The 18,998-nt window shown below is 53.4% G+C and overlaps 10 protein-coding genes across 10 annotated transcripts; 5 read left to right on the top strand and 5 right to left on the bottom strand.

The window, feature by feature from the left end:
• Window positions 1–321: 321 nt before the first annotated feature.
• On the bottom strand, window positions 322–1,470 carry N0V89_011665 (uncharacterized protein; the record flags this gene model as incomplete). The annotated part of the gene is made up of 3 exons (XM_056220393.1): window positions 322–776; window positions 832–1,293; window positions 1,353–1,470. 3 exons carry the CDS (start codon window positions 1,468–1,470, stop codon window positions 322–324), a joined length of 1,035 nt encoding a protein of 344 aa, XP_056065696.1.
• Window positions 1,471–3,064: 1,594 nt separating this feature from the next.
• On the top strand, window positions 3,065–4,021 carry N0V89_011666 (uncharacterized protein; the record flags this gene model as incomplete). The annotated part of the gene is made up of 2 exons (XM_056220394.1): window positions 3,065–3,073; window positions 3,203–4,021. 2 exons carry the CDS (start codon window positions 3,065–3,067, stop codon window positions 4,019–4,021), a joined length of 828 nt encoding a protein of 275 aa, XP_056065697.1.
• A 743-nt stretch (window positions 4,022–4,764) lies between these two features.
• ORC3 (Origin recognition complex subunit 3) lies at window positions 4,765–6,996 on the top strand (the record flags this gene model as incomplete). Its single annotated transcript, XM_056220395.1, has 5 exons — window positions 4,765–4,809; window positions 4,970–5,442; window positions 5,487–5,870; window positions 5,930–6,841; window positions 6,891–6,996. The coding sequence occupies 5 exons, from the start codon at window positions 4,765–4,767 to the stop codon at window positions 6,994–6,996; spliced, it is 1,920 nt and encodes a 639-aa protein (XP_056065698.1).
• A 60-nt stretch (window positions 6,997–7,056) lies between these two features.
• Window positions 7,057–7,751, bottom strand: BNA1 (3-hydroxyanthranilic acid dioxygenase; the record flags this gene model as incomplete). The annotated part of the gene is made up of 2 exons (XM_056220396.1): window positions 7,057–7,546; window positions 7,600–7,751. 2 exons carry the CDS (start codon window positions 7,749–7,751, stop codon window positions 7,057–7,059), a joined length of 642 nt encoding a protein of 213 aa, XP_056065699.1.
• A 398-nt stretch (window positions 7,752–8,149) lies between these two features.
• Window positions 8,150–8,506, top strand: CTR2 (copper transpport protein; the record flags this gene model as incomplete). Its single annotated transcript, XM_056220397.1, has 2 exons — window positions 8,150–8,155; window positions 8,222–8,506. 2 exons carry the CDS (start codon window positions 8,150–8,152, stop codon window positions 8,504–8,506), a joined length of 291 nt encoding a protein of 96 aa, XP_056065700.1.
• Window positions 8,507–9,329: 823 nt separating this feature from the next.
• On the bottom strand, window positions 9,330–10,572 carry TVP38_2 (Tlg2-vesicle protein; the record flags this gene model as incomplete). Its single annotated transcript, XM_056220398.1, has 3 exons — window positions 9,330–9,459; window positions 9,527–10,027; window positions 10,100–10,572. 3 exons carry the CDS (start codon window positions 10,570–10,572, stop codon window positions 9,330–9,332), a joined length of 1,104 nt encoding a protein of 367 aa, XP_056065701.1.
• Window positions 10,573–11,582: 1,010 nt separating this feature from the next.
• N0V89_011671 (uncharacterized protein) lies at window positions 11,583–13,907 on the top strand (the record flags this gene model as incomplete). The annotated part of the gene is made up of 3 exons (XM_056220399.1): window positions 11,583–12,517; window positions 12,570–13,471; window positions 13,522–13,907. The coding sequence occupies 3 exons, from the start codon at window positions 11,583–11,585 to the stop codon at window positions 13,905–13,907; spliced, it is 2,223 nt and encodes a 740-aa protein (XP_056065702.1).
• A 438-nt stretch (window positions 13,908–14,345) lies between these two features.
• On the top strand, window positions 14,346–15,854 carry N0V89_011672 (uncharacterized protein; the record flags this gene model as incomplete). The annotated part of the gene is made up of 1 exon (XM_056220400.1): window positions 14,346–15,854. One exon carries the CDS (start codon window positions 14,346–14,348, stop codon window positions 15,852–15,854), a length of 1,509 nt encoding a protein of 502 aa, XP_056065703.1.
• Window positions 15,855–15,939: 85 nt separating this feature from the next.
• N0V89_011673 (uncharacterized protein) lies at window positions 15,940–17,008 on the bottom strand (the record flags this gene model as incomplete). Its single annotated transcript, XM_056220401.1, has 4 exons — window positions 15,940–16,367; window positions 16,458–16,669; window positions 16,732–16,757; window positions 16,967–17,008. 4 exons carry the CDS (start codon window positions 17,006–17,008, stop codon window positions 15,940–15,942), a joined length of 708 nt encoding a protein of 235 aa, XP_056065704.1.
• Window positions 17,009–17,973: 965 nt separating this feature from the next.
• Window positions 17,974–18,971, bottom strand: N0V89_011674 (uncharacterized protein; the record flags this gene model as incomplete). The annotated part of the gene is made up of 2 exons (XM_056220402.1): window positions 17,974–18,800; window positions 18,848–18,971. The coding sequence occupies 2 exons, from the start codon at window positions 18,969–18,971 to the stop codon at window positions 17,974–17,976; spliced, it is 951 nt and encodes a 316-aa protein (XP_056065705.1).
• Window positions 18,972–18,998: the final 27 nt, after the last annotated feature.

Consider the following 18,998-nt stretch of genomic DNA (forward strand, 5'->3'; position numbering starts at 1 on the left):
CAAGGGATTGTTGCCATGAGCACAATGACAGATCAGCAACAGGGCAGCAAGAACAAGATGATAGGAGAAGCGAAAGCCCGTCCAAGTAGCCCAGACGCATCATTGAAGAGTAATTAAATAGAAGAAGGTATCATATATCGACCGTTGATCCGATAGTTCCAATCCATGTAGCACAAATACACGTTTGTCTCGGACATGGCCCCACAGGGGCCTCTAGAGATTCATTTAAACCCAGCCTAAGCTTGGTTTCGAAAAGTCACCAGAACATTAACGCCATGAATCACAACAAGTCACGGCAGTCCTTCCCCCACCGACAAAAGCTTAAGAAGAGTCGGTGACGTTAATGCCGATGTCTTTCAGAGCGGGACCGATATCCAGGTCAAGCTTGATGGTGTTGCTCTTGATCGCCTCCTCGAAGTACATTAGGTGCTCGCCGTTGCGGATACTGCTGTTGCCTACGATCTCGAGCGGGATGACGCCGTCTTTGTACTTGGACTGGACGAGTGAGATAACGGGAAGTCCATCCTGGTCGAGGGTGCTGGACATGGTGCTGTTGTTTTCCCCGGGTTTGAGTACGAGGTTGGGCAGGAGCGAAGTGCCGATAGATTGGCCGTCAATTGCAAGATTCATAGTGACATTACCGAGGTCGAGGGTCATAACTGAGGGGTTGGGGATGATGACGTTGCCGATCATGTTCGAGCCATCGGGAAGTCTGTTCTTGGTGCCGAAGAGTATCTTGATATCGGTGATCTTTAGACCCGAGAGCTTGTTGAGGCCTGAGTGGTGGTTAGCTATCATAATTGTGGTTCAGGAGGACGAGACATCGCTCACCCTTCATCTCAATATTCTTGTTGTAGTCAACCGAAATGGCCGATAGTCCCTTTTGGTGGACCTTGGTCTTGCCGTCCATGACAAGGGTGAAAGTCTCATTGGCGATCGTGGTCTTGGTATACTCCTTGAAAGAGTCCATGTTGATAATAGGGGCATCTTGTTCGATGTCGATCTCGGTCTCGGCATCTGCCTTTGTCTCTGGAACGTTGAGTATCAGGAATGCCTCTTGTCCTGGCAACGATAGGCCGGCTTGGAAGGCATCGAGAGTAGGGTGGAATGAGCTGCTGCTTCTTGCGATGCTCTTGATCTTCAAATGAATCTTCTCTGGCTCTGGATTGCTAACTTCCTGGGAGGTGACTTCCAATGTTGAAGCGTTGATGTCGTGCTGGGCCTTTTTCGGAATGGCAACATACACAACGGGTAGTGCAACCACTAGGGCGATAACGGCAATGACAAGGAGGTCTGTATTCGTTAGTGAAGGTTCACTTCATTATGGTGGCGTTTAAAATGCTGTCAGATACATACCACACCACCAAAATTTCCTGCAGTGATTTTTGAACCGTGGTCCGGCACCAGGCCGTGGCCCAGGAGGATACAAAGTATTGAAGACTCCTCCCTTCCTCTGTGGTGCTGTGCCATTGGTGACATGCTCGTCACTTTCGCGTGCGACCTCCGAGCGGACAGGACCCAATTCCTTATCCTCCATGTTTAATTACAGCACGCTGAGCACGGTCGGAAGTTGAAGGAAATCAAGATCGGTCGCCCACAAAAGAACGGGCCCCAATTCAGATTCAGGGTCGGAACATGCGGAGAGTTTGCGGGGAAACAAGCTTATAACCAGTGTATGAAAGCGGAGAAGAAGCACATGAATGTTCAAAAACGAGAATCCTCAGCGAAGCAGGCATGGTCCGGACAAGGATCGTGCGCAAACCGAGGGATAGGCAGATCATTCGTGTTGTCGAAAGGAGGCGCGGTGGCGACCACCCGTTGACAGGCCCCCTGACGAATGACATGCGAACAAAGTAACTTGATCTGGTGAGCCTCCGAAATTGTAGCCACAGGTGGGAGCAAACGACCGAGGCAGGAAGCTCCACAACCACACCAAAACATGTGCTTTGTGGCTATCCTCGTAGGTTGGCTGATCCTTGGAGCAACGTTGCAATCCTATTGCTTGTTCCCGTGCTGCAAGCTCAAAACCATCAGCCTCAAGCTAGGAGCCGCCTGCTAGCACCGAACTTTCCGTATGGTGGGAATGCCCATATCTGCGACAATCTGCGGAGTTGAAAATTAGTGATTGACAAGGATGCTGATGAGCGCGAGAGACGGCTGACATGGAGCTGGCATCAGGGGCCCCGGACGCACGGCGCACACGGCCCTTGCGGGTTAGCCGTTAGGTATTGTGGGGAAGTCAACCAATCTGGATGTTGGGGTTATTGGCCCGCCCGGGGCATGGACCTTCTTTGAGCATTGTCACCTTCTGTTTCTGATGGTCTCATGCGCCGCGTCCAAATCGATGGACACATAGGTGCTGCTGGAGGCCGTATGTACATTCACATGTTGAAGAGACTGTAATGAGCCGCCTCGATCTGTTGACGCACACGACGAAATCTTGGGACTCGCTTCATGCGTTCATGAGCCGACTGTAGTGATCTGTTGCTGATTTTGTGGTGCGGAAATGCATTGCAAATCACCATTCTCCACCGTCGTAAAGGACGCACAGAAGAAGAACCGACTTGTACGGAGAGAGCCGAGGGGTCGCGTGACTGTGTTCATTCTGACAACTCCGTACGAAAGCTAAGACCGTCATTGACGCCATCGGATCCCATGTTGCTCGGCGATTTAGGATTCGTTGGAAGGATTGACAATTGCGTAAGCGGGTAGAAGTCGTGCCGCCAAAAAGCGGTAGTCGAGGATGAGAGAATATCTGCACTGTGCCGCGGTATCACACGTCGACTATGATGTCAGATACGAGTTTTCGCTATTGACGTGGGGTACCCGCCGCCCGCGAACAGACATGCAAGCTCGAGGACGACTTGTGAGACTAGTCACGGGAAGCATTGAGGCCCTGGAGAAAAGCAGTGCGAGATTGGGCATGCAGTCCCTTGCTGCCAAGAACTCCACGGGCGCTAGAACGTGTACCTTACAGCATCAAACGCGAGGGCCACACCACGAACATTGAACTGCCAAATTTTAGCAGGCCACCATGTCGGACTCAGATGAAGAAGATGACTACATGAAGATGGTCTTTGACGATGCGCCAAAGCAACCCGCGCACGAAACCTCACTGCAGCGCGCCGCGCGGAAGCGCAAAGAAGCATGGCAACACCGTGGCCCAGCATACTACGAGCGTGTAAGCTAACAATACACCCAGGGTGAGGCCAAAGCGCGCCAGAAGTCAAAAGCCGAACGCGAGGCAGAAGCAGAAGCAGTGCGAGAGGCATCGCTGGCTACCGCACTTCCAGAGACCAACAAGGGCTTCAAGATGATGGCCAAGTTTGGCTTCAAGCAGGGCGACACACTAGGCAAAGCCGAGAATGCGCGAAAGGAACCCATACAAGTCAACGTAAAGGAGGATAGAAGCGGAATAGGTCTTGAGTCTGAGAAGAAGCGCAAGTTGAGAGAGGCGTGGGATGAAGCAGCGCGGGTAGCTAAGCGGTCCAAGGAAGAAGAGGGTGACTATCTTGAGGATCGAAAGCAGCAGCAGAAGGAAAAGAAGATGGAGAGAGACCTAGACAGTGCCCAGAGAACTGCTGAGCGTCTATTTGAGAAGGAGGCGGAAGAAATGGCTGGACCGTCCTCAGAAGAGAAGCCATTGAAAGACATCAACGTGCTATGGCGCATCCGCGCACGGCGCCGAGTAGAGAAGGAACATGATCGGAGGCAACGGAGAGAGTTGGAGAACAGTCTCGCGTCTCGACTCCCGACTTTGGCGCAAGACCAGGAAGAGGACACCGACACCAAGATCGCCGCTGGTCGTGATGTGGCACCGTTCTACACATCACTTGAAAACGACCTCGAAGACGAAGATCCTGAGCTTGCAGAGTTCGAAGCCTTACCAGTGGCTGAACGTCTACAGAAGCTCCTTGTCTTCCTACGGGAACAGTACAAGTACTGCCTGTACTGTGGATACCAATATCCTGATGCAAATATGGAAGGCTGTCCAGGCATTACCGAAGAAGACCATGACTGAGAGCCTCAAGTCCTTACAATGACTCATTGCTAATGGAACACTTCCCAAAACTGTAGGATAAATCACGCTACCCAAGCCCGCATACGGTATGTCAGTTGCGCGCCGCGCGAAAAGCGTTCGTGCAGGTCTCTGTCGTTGGAGCGTTCAGATTTTAAACATGCTGACGTCGCACAATGACAGCTACAGACGTTATTGCTCGCCCGGGGAGAGCTCGCATGTCTTCAAATAATGCATGCTACCAATCCTCATTATTCGATGTGAACGCGCAATGTGCAGCCCGATCCCAGATCGTGTCTATGATTGAGTTGCTAGACCTGGGGTCCTGACATGTGGACGAAGCAAAGGCAAGAAAGGACAGAGGGTTATAGTTTAAAGATCCCTTTACACGCTGTCGTGCATTACGGAAATAGAATAGAACATTACCTGCGCAATGCGGTACGAGTTCACATCAACCATAACGTACAAGCGAAGATATTGTGAACATTCTAGATTGATTCTAAATCATATCGCAAAACACAAGTATGGTTTGCTTCTAGAGTAATTTCGCCTCTTTCCTGAGGTGCAACATGCAATGTAATGCACTTCATCAACCCGATCACAAGCCAAGCTTTCGAGGCCACGCGAAGTCCCGTGCCGGCGCGATAACGCTAGTAGCCGACGTGCGCTTTCCGCGTTGAGCCCCTAAGCTCTGCACCTTCAATCACGCCAACTGTTGGATTACCGTCAACCGATCGATCGACATAATGGAACACGAAAGATGTTACATATACACACCTCCAGAGCAGGAGGTGCGTCCTTCTAAGCGCCAGCGGACGTCTAAGTTGGACTGTAAAGTAGACCTCTCGGAACGACTAAAAATATATAATAAGACTTGGGCCTTACAAGAAAAGAACATACAGGTAGGCCGCTACTGCAACACCTGACAAGTCTTTCGTTGACCCCTCATAGACTACGCTTGAAGAGGCCGACAGCGCAACACAAGGGAAGATTGTCAACTTTGTCACAGCTAATGCACCTTCGGAAGATGAACCGCGGATATCTATTCCAACCGGACTCATTGTCGCTGGACCCAGCATTGCGTCTCATGGCCCCTATTTCGAACGATTGGGACGAAGGATCAGAGACGACACGGGTAGTTCCTATGTTGTTCTGACCTCTGGAGAAAGCCCCAATCTGAAAACGTTCCTGAAGAACCTCATCAAGAAGATCACGTCGCGGACCGAAGAAGACGACGACGATGATGATGATGGTATCGGCCGTGTCACTAGCTCATCGAGACGGGGACCAAAGCTCCTTGATTTCGATCTTGGCCATGTTCTGGAATGGTCTTCGAGGAATCGTGTTCAAAGCATTGTTGTAGCAATCCAAGACAGCGACGCCTTCGATACAGGGCTTCTGGTCGAGATGGTCGATCTTTTCTAGTAAGTGTGTCTGCAAATAGCCGGCAATAATTTAACAGTCGTAGTTCTTGGCTTGATCGCTTACCTTTCGTGCTCCTGTTGGGCATTGCTACATCTGCGGAAAGCTTCGAAGACCGGCTCTCGGGAAAGTCATTGCGCTACTTGGATGGTCAGCAGTTTGATGTTACCCAGTCAGATGAAATCATCGAGAAATTGTTCCGTGCGACCGTTGCGCATCCTGGCACCGAACCTCAAATTGGTCCTGCTATCTGTCGACGCATTCACGAAAGGCAGAAGGATCATGTACAAAACGTGCAAGATTTTGTGCATGGCCTGAAGTATGCGTACATGTCACATTTCTACGCAAACCCCGCAACTATCTTCTTGAAACCGGAACCTACGTTCACAGACTTCTCTCCCGAAGCATTCGAGGCGGTACGGAATTTACCGTCATTCAGGAGGCAAGTAAAATTTGCTGTCTACTCACGCTCCAACTAATTGTTTCTAGATACATAGAGGAGAAGCTTGAGGTCGGCGAGACGCAGGACGTACGAAAGTTGTTGGACTCTGATAAGTTACTGTTTGAGGTTATCAAAGAGCTCCTAGTCACCGTCAAGGGTTCCTTATCTTCGCTCAGCATTGCCGCCATAGTTCTGACACGGATACGCGAGTCGCTGGGAAACACGCCCAGAGTCCGACTGTCCACCGTGTGGGCTCGAGCTGCGTCTGGCGATTTATTAGAATCTCCACTTCTTCGCGAGACCATGCTCTCCATCAAGAAGGCTCCTTCGGATCGGCTGATGCGCGTAATTGATTCATTAATCGATTTTACCAAGCAGGATGCCAATATAGACAGTGAAGACATCGACCTTCCCGTTGAGCTGGAACGACTCCACGACGAGCTAAAGACCCTTATCGAAGAGAACGCGAGCTCAGGGCCTCTGAGAAGTCAAGACGATGTGCGCAACGAGAGCGTGAGAACGACGGTAGTGGCTCAAAAAGTCCTTTTGAGCAAACACAAAGCTGCCCTATCCGAACAAGACAAGGCCTACTCAGAAGTTGTGGCGAAGTTGTACCAACAACTAGACTCATATTTCCGCTTCGCACTTGTCGATCCGCGGACGTTCTTCTTATACGAAATCCTTGTCTACGATCTGAAGTCTCCTCACACGGAGGTCTTCCAGCCTAAGCCTCGCCTGGCCATTGAGCGCGCTCTTACAACACCCCATGACTATCTCGGTTGCCAATGCTGTGGTGCTATGCAAGACAGTGAAAACACTCTTGCGTCAACCCAACCTGAGACTGCTATACTGTATCAGCTGTATCTGGAATCCGGCGCTCTGATTAACGCCAGCGATCTGTGGTCGGCTTTTAACGCAATTGTTGGAAAGGAGGATGAAGAAGACCAGTCGCAGACCATGTACGTGGCATATCCAGTCAATCTCATTGCATGATACTGACCACATCAGGGCTCTTTTCCAACGCGCTCTAGCCGAGCTCAAGTTCCTCGGGCACGTTAAGCCAAGCCGAAAGAAGGCCGACCACGTTGCAAAGATGATGTGGAAAGGTCTTTAATCTTTCTCTCACCCAGCCTACTGTACAAACACTATTCTACAGTGATTATCGCCCCATCAATCATGTCTCCAGCTTATGCGCAGTATCACACAATGCCCCGCAGTTCTTACACGTCCTCGCCTCCGTATCCGCCTTGAACGCCTCCACCGCGGCCTTGATCTGTGTTCCCAGATCTGTACAATGGAAACTAGCTTCATGCACCTGGTCTCCGCAGTCCTGACAATACCACCTCAGTCGATCGATACTCCCATTCGGCCTCTTTTGCTCCAGCACGATCCCCACCGTGTCCGCGAATCTAACGGGATTATGCGGCGTATTCGGCGGTAGAAGAAACATATCGCCCTCGTTAATGTGTACGTCGCGGAACTGGCCGTCGTCGATAATCTTGAGCAGCATCCCGCCCTTATGCTGGTAGAACCATTCGGGTGTCTCGTTGATATGGTAATCGGCGCGCGCGTTGGGACCTCCCACGATCATCACGGTGGCGGAGTCGTTATAGACGCAGTAGTTGTTCACTGGGGGTTGGAGCATGTGGGAGTTTTCGGAGACCCTGAGTCACAGGCCGTCAGCGATGCGATGTGAGAACGGAAGTAGTCTCAATACCATTTCGGGATGTTTACTGGGGGACCTAGTAATCGCGCTGGTCGCGTGTGTGAGAAGAGGCGCTGTGCGGTAGTAGATGCGGGAGTCCGCGGCGTAGCTCCTCGCGCGATTGGCGCTCGGAGGAGCTGGAGGGTCGGTCGCAGTGCTTGCATGTCTCTCTGATTCTGGTGTTACATCTCAAGAAGGGACGCGCATATCTTTTGTAGGACCGTGTTTGGATTTGTAAAAGTGTAGCTGTAAGCTGGCACCACCGAAGCGCGGCCGCAAGTGACCGAACCCTGGCTCAGCAGTTCCCGCCCCGCCACCCACGCGACCATGAAGCCCCGCGGCGGGCGCGCGGTGAGCACGTTTACGCTCGGACCATCTGATCTGAGACGCGCATACCTCCAGCACCTCCTCTTGTGCCGGCTGGCCAGCTGTTCTCTGCCTTACTTCCTCATCCTCCTCTACATCTCTTCATACACCAACAAGAATGGACCACTCACATATGGACCACGGCGGCCACTCCGGCCACGACATGCCTGGCATGGACCATGGGCCGCAGTGCAACATGAACGTACGCTCACCTACCAGTCCAATCCCACTTCCACTCCTCAGACCTCGCTGACATGAAGCTGGATAGATGCTCTTCACATGGGACACGACTGATCTGTGCATCGTCTTCAAAGGCTGGCACATCTCCGGCACCGGCACGCTTATTCTCAGCCTGCTAGCTATCGTGCTGATGACCGCGGGATATGAGGCGGTCCGCGAGGCGAGCAGACGGTACGATGCGCATGCGAAGAAGATAGAAGAGGGCAGGAGGGGTGGAGATGATTTATCGAGTAAGCCTCACATACCTCCCACTTTCCTTTCACGTTCAGCAAGAGCCGGATGTATACATTATAAGACCTGGGTATGGGTGTAGTAGGGTAAGGAAAGGTCTCGGATTATCTGTTCTGTTGTACAGTGAACGAGCGCTGAGTTCTCCGCCGCACGTGCAGACGAGCCACACACCGCGAATGAATCGAGCTCATTGCTTTGGCCAGGGAGACTTTCGGGGCGGGGCAACGAGCAGCAAACTAAGATTGTGAAGGCGCTGCTGTATGCGGTGCAGGTGTTCTACTCGTTCTTTATCATGTGAGCATACCCCTTCCCTACTTGTGTAGCGGGCTTCTTTCGTTCTCACAGTAGGAACGTGCTCATGCGCCATTAGGTTGCTCTTTATGACGTACAATGGCTGGGTCATGCTGGCAGTTGCCGTGGGCGCATTCGTGGGGTATCTGCTGTTCGCTAATGGACCGCCTACGAAGACCGCGGCTTGCCATTGAGTTGATCCCTGAGGGTGTTTTGAGTAGGCGTTTGAGCGTTGCATGCTGAGCGAGGAATTTGCGGACATCAGAGTAACAGGGATCAAGATGTGGGGGGCTACAAGTGCGTAGTACCCATGCCCAGAGAAGGTCTAAGTTTGGAGAGGATGAATGGAACATTTCACCCATGGTGCACTTGTGTTGATCTTGACTGCGGGATTGAGTGAGGGGCGTTTCTCCTTGGATGTTTCGCAGTCCTTCTCATAGCATGCCCAGAGTCTTCAGTTGATGTCATAGCATTGTACATCTGTGATGCACATCTAGAGCGGACTTGACCACCGCAATGCTTCTATATGCGACCCGAAATCATGGAACAAGTGTCTAACCCGACAGTGGGAAACCCAGACCATATCCAACCATATTATACACAGATTACAAGCCCTACTTCTTTGTTCCATCCTCATCCCTCTCAGCGTCCCCAGCGCCAAAAGGATCATCGGGGATCTCCAACGCATCGTCCTCCGCATCCGTCATATCGTCATGATACTCATCGCCCCAGCCTGTCCTCAGACTGATATCGTCATCATCCTCCCCTCAGCGTCTCCGCAGCCTCCAGCGCTGCCGGATCATCCGCATACTCGTTCTCTAAATCTTCAATAGACATCCGCCGAATGCCAGCCCGCTCTTCAGCCTCCAACTGCGCAGCCCTCTCCTTAGTCTTCTTGTACATGAACCACCCCGTCACCACTCCCGCAACACCACCAATCGCTATGCTCACATACGACAACGCTTTCGACTTAGCGTCCATCTTCCCGCCGTTCTCAGCGATGACAGCGAGCTGTGAGCCAATGAAGATGTGTAGCATGAGTTTTGGGGTGACAATTGCGGTAGCGAGGGCATAGGAAAGGGCGGAGACGGTCGGAAATGTGGCGATGGCGCCGTTGCAAATGGAGTAGGGGAGCGGGCATAGCCGGATCATGATGAGGAGCTTGAGGCCATCATATTTTAGGGTGAGGGCGAGGGCGGCAAAGCGCTTATCGTGCGCGACGAGGCGGTGGACCATGTTCTTCAGGAGCGAACGCGAGGCGATGAAGGAGGCTGTTGAGCCGGCGACCGTGGCGGTTGCGGCGACGAACCAGCTGTGCAACAGTTAGTGCTAGAAACACATAAAGCTTCGAATAAGTGAAGCCATGGAGCTTAGAGAGTCATACCCGTTGGGAAAGCCATAAACAAATCCAGCGATAGTCAAAAGACTTGAATATCCGATCAATGGCGGGAACGATACAACGAATATCAACGCCCAGAGTATCAGCCAGCCAGCTGTGATGTCCCTCCACTTCTTCGCAGCGGGCAAGAAGGCGTGGAATATCTTTTCATTGTATACAAGGAACAATATCGACAGCACAAACATAGTCAGCCCTCCTACTGAGAACAAAACTTTCTTGAATAGCGAGAGCTTCTCGTATCTACTCATAACCTGCCGGTTGAGCTTGTTGTACATGTCCACCAGCTGGCGTATTCTCCCTCGAGGCCGCGCATGGCCAGGGGAGCGCGGTCTGTTCTGGCGGAATGAATTCGAATGTGAACGACGGCTCCAGATGGGGCTGGAGGCTCGCTCGGGGGACTCATCGTCGTCCAAGGGCAAGGCTAGGGCGCGCGCATCGTAGTCCTCCTCTACGGGCATCGTGACTTGGGGCGGAGGGCGGCGGGAGTAAGCGGAGGTGCAGCGGAAACGCCGTCAACGATGCGGGAACGGGAAGCGGACAGTATGTAGAGGTGACTCAGTTGCTCACGGCGCGCTGGAGACGGACATTCCGAGTGTGGTAGGTAAAGGAGGGCGAGACACGGTGAGAGTTCGGGGACATATGGGTTCGCGACTAACAGAGCGAATGTGATGATGAAACCAGCATCGCAGCGGCGGTGCAGCTTACCATGCGCTAGCATCGCCCGGACTTAACGCAGCAGTTCCTTGGGGAAGTCTGTACATGGCAAAGAACATGTTCATAGCCGGTGCCTGTACCTCCTGACTCCGCCGCAGTGCAGCAGCGGACCTGAAGAGAAGCTGCATGCTGTCTTTGCTACAGGAGGTCCTGCAACATGATCCCATCTGGATGGTAGCCTGCGGGAGCTGGAGATCGATCGTCGCACGTGATTCAGCCTCTCTAGAGGGCTGCAGCGAGGCTTGCAGGCGCGAGTGAAGCAATAAAGTGTCATCAGGTCCGTCAGCTTGCCCGCTTCTGCCCTCATCATCACTCGTCTCGTCTCTGCCTCTCTTGCGACTGCGCTGCAACAGTCCTGGCGAAGGCAACGCGCGCATCGCTCCACGACGCAGGATCCTGGTTCCCCACAACATCTGCCCGCCAACGTAGGGCTAACGCTCGAGCTACGACGACACCGCGCCCGGAGCGAGCCAAGCTTGTCCAGTGCATCATTCCCGCGTCCCTCACTCACGCCAGGCAGAGCTGCCCCTCCGCGGTGCCAGACGCTCTTGTTCTTGCTTTTGTCTGCCCTGGCGCGCTGAGCTGCCTCGCTGCCTTCGCCGCGCCCAGACAAACACACCTTTAATACGCCCGTCGCCTCCTGGGGCCTCGAAACCCACCCCCGTCGCGCGCCGCTGCTCAACAACCACCCTCACCGCCGCGCCTACGATCACAGCTACACCACCACCATTGCTTGGATGACTTGGCACTGACAATGGTTTCCGACGACGTCTATGACGCCGCGCTGCCGGTTCTACAGAACGAGGCGCTAGACGAGGAGGACAAGACAGACAAGCTGGAAGAGGTGCTGCGCAAGGAGACTGGGCTCATGGGAAAGCCCCTGGAGAACGCCGTGCTCGACTGTCTTTGGCGCTTCCGCGATGCTGGCAGTTCCTCGAGCTCCCCGCCGCCGAGTCGTCATACCGTCATCCGTCGTGCCTCGCCCGCGCCGTGGCAGGCGAACCGCGCGCCCACACCCGTCAATCACTCTCCGCGGACGATACACCCTCCTCCAGGCTTTGGCATCGCGCCTCCAGCCTTTACCCGTGCCAAATCCTCCAATGCTTCTCCCTTCACTTCTCCGCGTCCTTCGCCGCGTCTTGCGTTCTCCAGTCCCCATATCCCTCATAGTCCCAGCTTGAGCGCATATCAGTTCAGCGAAGGCACGAGTCCGAACGCTGAGCTTTATGGTGATCTTGGTAGCGATTCCGTAGACTGGCTTGTGAACGATGACTCTGGGAGCACCGAATCCTCTTCCTTACTCGGCGACGGCACGCTCAACGGTGCGGCTGCGGAATGGGTTCAGCCTCAGACAGTAGATATGGGCCCGTATGACATGCTGCGATCCATTCTCCGCGATGACCGACCTGACGAGGACATCGAAAAGGCCCTCGAGGCCAATGCATATGACCTAAGTGCTGCCCTTCTTACTCTCATGGGCGGCCAGACTCTCGATGGCCAGCAAGTGCCTATCAACGGACCCGAGCAGACTACCTTCCAGGTCGGAAAGTCAATGAGCCCTGCATTCCGCCCCGCCACACCTGCTGGTCAGGCGAAAAGCAACATCATATGCAAATACTTCTTGTCCTCGGGATCTTGTGCAAGGGCTGATTGTAGATTCAGCCATGACACGACCAAGACACTATGCAAGTGAGTACCGCTTTTCTCATATCTGCCCTTAATGATATTGACCTTCTCCTAGATATTTCCTCAACGGTAATTGTCTTGCCGGCAGCACATGCATGTTCTCGCACGACCCGACGCAGGTAATGGCCCGGCTAGCTATCTCAGATGCTTCCACGCCCCCATTGCAGTCAGCCATGCCCAACTTTCAGATGCAGGACTACGAGTTTCCCAGTCTTCAGAACACTGGCTCAGCAGGCTGGACCCCTCAGTTTGCGGGTATGGACACAGCTTCGTTAGAGCAGTTGTACGGCCTCACCGGCGTCCCGAAGCACCCACCTCCAGGCTTGAGCCCCTTCCCCACGTTCACTCCAGGTAGCCTTAGCCGCCCGCAGTCCAGGAGTACCAGTCGTCAACAGTCTCGAGCTCCCACTCCTTCGGTCCCTGCTGTAGATGACAATGAAGCGTTCCCAAGCTTAGGGTCTGCCGCTGCAGCCAAAGCCGGAAAGCGACATCATGGCAAACGTGGTGGACACGGGCACAATAACAAAGAGGCAAGTGCGCCAAACAATCTCGCAGATGTCGTACGCATGTCGCCCTCGCCCGCACCAGCGCAGCTCAGGAAAGCTCTGCGTCCCACTAAGAGTTTTACTGGCTCGCGAGAGAACAGCGCCGCCGCTCAAGCGATCCCTGCTCCCCAACATATACCTTGGCTAGAGACTGGCGAGAAAGCCAATACTGCCTACCTTCAAGCTCGGCAGGAGGCTTTCAAGCATGGTAGTCTGAGGAACAAGTTCTTGCAGAGCGCAGCCCAGGCTTGGAACCGCAGCGACTCCCGTGCTGCGAAGGCGCTCTCTCTTCGCGGCCAGAGTGAGAATAACCTGATGCGAGAAGCTCATCGCAAGGCCGCCCAGATTCTGTACGAAGAGCGCAACAAGGATGACGGAGCGGACGCGCGTGAACTTTATGTTGATCTTCATGGTGTGTATCCTTATGTATTCCGGTGTAGCTCACAATGCTAACAGCAACAGGCCTCCACCCAGACGAAGCGGTCTCCTATCTGGAAGGCATTCTTACTAAGCACAAACAATCCTGCCGTCCCGTCTATGCAATCACAGGAACAGGTCATCACTCCAAAAACGGCAAAGATAAGGTGGGCAAAGCGATACGCGGTCACTTGAATGAGTGGCGGTATGCCTTTCGCGAGTTCTCCGTGCCCGGGGACCGCAATAACGTTGGCGGGATCCTGGGCATTGACCCGAGCAGCTACGACAAGAGCGTTGCAGAGCGGGCCAAGGAGACTGAGAACGGGACTGCGACCGAAACCGAGGGCGTCAAGAAGGATACCAAGGTGAGGATCATGAAGAGGGATGAGGTGCTGGAAGCGCCGAAGGGACCGAAGCGAGCGGCGATATGACCCAAGCTATAGTAGGTAAAGCACAATAAGAATAACGTGAACTCTCCAGTCTCTTTTCTTCATGTGTGCTTCCATTGTATGCTGTCACAAGTTTTGCATTCCAAAAGCATATACTTCGTTGGGACGTATGCGTATGGCTTGTCGGGCTATGCATCTGGCGAGGGGGAAAGCGCGAGCTGCATCGACGGCAAGCACAACAACCGCACCTTCTTCGACCTTCTCCAGTCACCCCGCATTCCTACCTGGGATGGCTTCCACTCACCTACACTATCACCTTGGCGTCTGCGTCTTGTACGATTTCGTGCTTTGAAAACTCACTCATCATCTCTGTGACTTCTCCCTACAACAGCCCATTCGCAACCGACTCCCAGATCGCATACGCCGGAATTGTTCGAGAGCAGACTTGATCATATCAGCGCTCGCACGGCAGTCGAGAAGATGCCCTTACCTTCTCGGCCTGCAGGAGCGATCGTACCGGCCGATCTGCTCTGGCGCCATGAGCTCAAGGAGCACAATGCGGCGCTTCTTCGCCGATTGAACGCTTTCGAAGCGAAATTCACGGACCAAGAAAGGCGTGTCCGTAAAGCAGAAGAAGCAGCGACAACATGTACGGGTCTGACTGGGGTGCTTGACGTCGTCAAGAACGGAGTCGATCAACTCGAGACCAAACAGCAAGAGTTTATGACTGGCATGCACAAGCGGCTCGTCGATATTGACAAGGATATAGGAGAGTTTAGGAACACACAAGAGAGAGTGCAGAGGCTCATGTCGTCTTACCAAGGACTTGATGATAGCATCGTGGATCTGTCTTCGCTTGGTCCGCGTGTTGAGATTGCTGAGAGGGAGATTCTCGGGTTGAAGAACAGTGTGGGTCGGAAGCATGTTCACGAGATGGAGCATCTAGACGCTCGACTTGAAGCGCTCGAGCTTCAACGGTCACGGGAGGCAGCACAGATACGGGCGATGCAGGACGACTTCACGAAGAGGTGCAATGGAGAGGTTCAGAAATTGCGGACAGATGTGGTGAAGATGATGGAGGTCAGGAGACCCGTGGAAGTACAGTCGCCGTATATGCAGATACCGAGGAGTCCGGATACGTACACAAGATCAACGAACCTAGCTGCACCTGCGAATAAGCCCGCTAATGGCGCTGCAACCACGGTTACTGCCAGGGCAGTCGCCTTATACCAGACACCACACAATCATTCGCCGAAGATGCAGCATGTACCTCATGAGGTTGAAACGCAGGGTACAACACAAGACAGTACGCAAACCAGAGAGATTGAGGATCTCGACTTGGATACGGCCTTCATTCCAGATATTTCGCCGTCAAAGCCGCATATGCCACCTTCTCACGCAAGTCCGAGGAAGAAACCCAAACTGCATCACCTGGAAGCCCTACCGAAGCTCACACCAAGCGCACAACCCAAAGCCCAACCAGCGGCACAGCCAACGGCACAGTCAAAGGCAAGATTAAAGGCACAGCCAAAAGCACAGCCAAATATTCAGCCAACTGGAGTCCAGACAAAAGCTGAAGCAACAGCCAAATCCAAGCCAGGACACAAGCTACAACATCTTAATTCTAGTCCAGCACCGGAACCAGCACCGAGCAAGATAGTTAAGCTCTCTGTTAGCACAAGCAAGAAGCGGCAAGGATCCCCGATCTCAGCGCCGAGACCTACTAAACAGGGTCCTGTGGTATCTGCTACACGACAAATCAATGCAGGTCTTAAAATTATACCTCAGTCGCGGGAGAAGCAACAACGACCGTCCCAACCAGCCCGCAGGAGTCGTCGAAGATCAGCAAATGCCACCTTTTATGAGCTAGGATGGGACCAAACACAGCAACCTCAAAAGAAAGTGGGTCCGGTCTACGACAATCCCAACAAGCCCTCCAAGCCTGTGAAGACTAAGCCACGTCGGTTGCCTCCCGTTCCTGATGAATGAACGAGCAGCGAACATCCGCACAAACATGGAAGTTGAACCCCGGATGAATGGTTGAAATCTTGTTTTGCCAGCTGCTCTACGCAAACTACGTCTCCTTAAACTCATACGGACCATCCCGATCAGCGACCGGTACCTCGAGATTCGCCTCTTCAATATCCTTGCCATCGACTTTTAGTCCCGCTCTCATTACATCACCCGTCCTGACCGGTCCTACGCCCTTGGGTGTTCCCGTCAGTACAATATCACCCTTCTCCAAAGTCATCACGCGGCTGATGTCACTCAGCATCCTGGGGTACCGGAACAGCATCAAGTCGGTGTTGTCGGATTGCTTGATCTCATTGTTAACAGAAAGCCATAGATGAGCGTTTTGCGGGTTCGGAATCCGGGACTTGGCGATGAAATTTGAGATGGGTAGGAAGGTGTCGAAGCCTTTGGCGATAGACCAGGGGAGACCCTTCTTCTTGGCTTCGTCCTGGACGTTACGGGCGGTCATGTCGATGGCCAGGAGATAGCCTGTGGGGTGAAAAAGTCAATATCAGTTTGAGTTTCGCACATTCACATCAAGACAGCTACAATCATGATATGTGGTAGGAATTCTAGTACCTTCAATTGCGTCCATGGCTCCCTTGGTGTCCTCAGGATCCAGGTCGCGCAGTGTCTTGCCCATGACGAGACCGAGCTCGACTTCGTAGTGCATGGTCACGCCACGGGGACGGAGGACTGGTCCAGCGCCTGGAAGCAAGATCGAGGACGGGGGCTTCAGGAAGAAGAAGGGTTGTTTGGGGCGGGCACTGTTGAGCTCGGCGATGTGGTCGCTGAAACACGCATTAGTGTTGTCCGGTATATTTCTCTTCACTTTTCACAGGTTGTGACTCACGCATAGTTCCTGCCTATGCACATGACCTGGGTACAAAGTCAGCGATTGATGTGTCCGAAGCGCTTTAATTGCAATTGCAGAGAGCAAGCAATGCTCGGGCTCTTGCTCCAGCACATCATGAGCTACAACGCCAAATTGCCAGGCGTAGACGCCTCAATCCCTTTCAATACACCAAACCCAGGCTCTTTCTCTCCTTGCCCTTCTTTGTACATTCAAGCATAATTCACACACGTACCTTCCTGCAGCCCTGCTTGATGGACTGTATACTCGCCGCCATGATCCCCAAAGTATATACAAGAGCGGTATATACAAAAAGGGAAGTTAATAGATACACTGTCGTATCCAACTGATGTCCGAAGAAATGACTGGAGGTCACGGTTGCGTTCCCGACACACGCTCGGGACCCCTGCCGGACGGACCGAGGTCGGCGCCCCACGGCTGAGCTGCCCACTGCTACATCACCAACAACTTCAAAACCCACCAAACTTACCAGCTACCCTACGTATTCACGACGAAGGAACGATGTCCTCCCAAACAACCCCCCCTTCTCAGCTGCAGCTCGCACACATCCTCTCCGACCTTGTCTCCCTCCGCGTTTGCGACCCCGCTGCCGCACTCGCCCTCGTCTCCGCGCGTCCAAATGCTACTGACAACTCAACAGCAGAGAAGACGGAAGAGCAAGATAGTGACATCAAGCGTGCAAAAGAGCTCGTGGAGCTGCACTACACGGTCAAGGAGGCGCACCGGAGGGGCGAGCTTGGGTCTGGACTGGAGGAGGCAAGAGCGAGCGTGGAGAGAGCTGTTGGGGTTTGAGGATTGCTGAGTGGAGTAAAATATGCAATACGGAAACACAGAGAGGATTGGATGTCTCAAAGAACCTATGCGCGCGGGGAGCAGGCATTCTTCTACATTGAAGACGGCTGAAGAAAAGGCATGGTTGAGACGGGGAAAACCCGCGTAACCATGCGACACGAACTCTCGGGTATCGTACAAGAGTCTTGCATTACTTTATTGTACACGTGGCTCCCTATGGTTTTAGTCTGGAGACTGGACTCGAAAACACGGCACAAGAGCCAGTGTGTAGGCCATGACAGGACAAAGAACATTTGACATTGCAAGGGGGAAACTACCAACTTGCGAAATTCCAATGATGCCTTTCCAAAACAAGACCACATAATAAAATAAAGCTTAGGGAAAAGGATGGTGTGTCTGAGCGTTGACGTAGGAGACGATAACGGCTTCTCAACCACCTTTCATCAGCGCATCCAGCTGCGGGCTGATATCGACACCTTTGGCCTTCTCCTTTATCAGGAAGATGGCGACGGCTCCAATCTCGGGGCCCGCAATGAGCTTGATAGGAAATTTAGGGACTGCTTTGGCCCGCACAACATCTCTCTTCCTGCGCTTGGGTGGCTCAGGCACCGGTGCCAGCTCCTCTTTCTTCACTTCTGCTAGAGGTTCTTCTGCTGGCGGCGGCTCTTCGGCCTTCGACTCTTCCAAGATGACAGGCTCTTTTACTTTCGGCTCTTCTGCGGGTGGCTCTTCCTCGACTGGAGGCCTAGGCTCCGCTTCTGGGTCAGGATCGGGTTGAGGTTCCTCTTCGGTCTTGCTTTCGACTGTCGCTGGTAGTTCTTCCGGATTCTCCTCAGCAGGATGCTCCGGCTCCGGCTCCGGTTCAGCCTGGACTTCCTCCTCAACCTTCTCTTCGACAGGAGGTGACTCCTTAGGCTCTGGTTCCTTCCCCGGTTCCGGCTCTGTTTCGGGCTCCTTTTCAGGCTCCGGCTCGTTCTCAACCTCTTTGCCGGATTCCGGTTCAGGCTCAGCTATCTTCTCCACCGGAGGTTCGAAGGGCGGCTCTTCTTTCGTGGGAGAGGGCTCAGGCGGTGGATCATCCTCGCCCTTCTCTTCGACAGGAGGCTCAGGCTCCGGCTCCTTCTCGGGTTCGGGCTTGGGCTCGGGCTCGAGAATGGCTTCAACGATCGCAACGCCTTCGGCAGCCGGCTCAATTACGATGGCCTCGACGGGTTTGCCATCTTCCGTCGTGACGACCATAGTTTCTTCTGGGAAAACTCGAAAATCGTCAGCTTGTGTCAGGGAAGAGGTGGTATCGACGTACATGGCGACGGCAGCTCTTCCGCAATTGGTGTCGGCGGGGGAGCCTCGGGCGGGTCCTCAGTATTTGGCGTCAAATGTGCTACTTCGATGACAGGCGGAGATGACGGACCCTCGACATCAGACATGGTGTGAATGGTGAGAAGGACGGTGAC

Source organism: Didymosphaeria variabile, assembly GCF_027946475.1.
Source record: "Didymosphaeria variabile strain IMI 356815 chromosome Unknown scaffold_9, whole genome shotgun sequence".
NCBI lineage: Eukaryota > Fungi > Ascomycota > Dothideomycetes > Pleosporales > Didymosphaeriaceae > Didymosphaeria > Didymosphaeria variabile.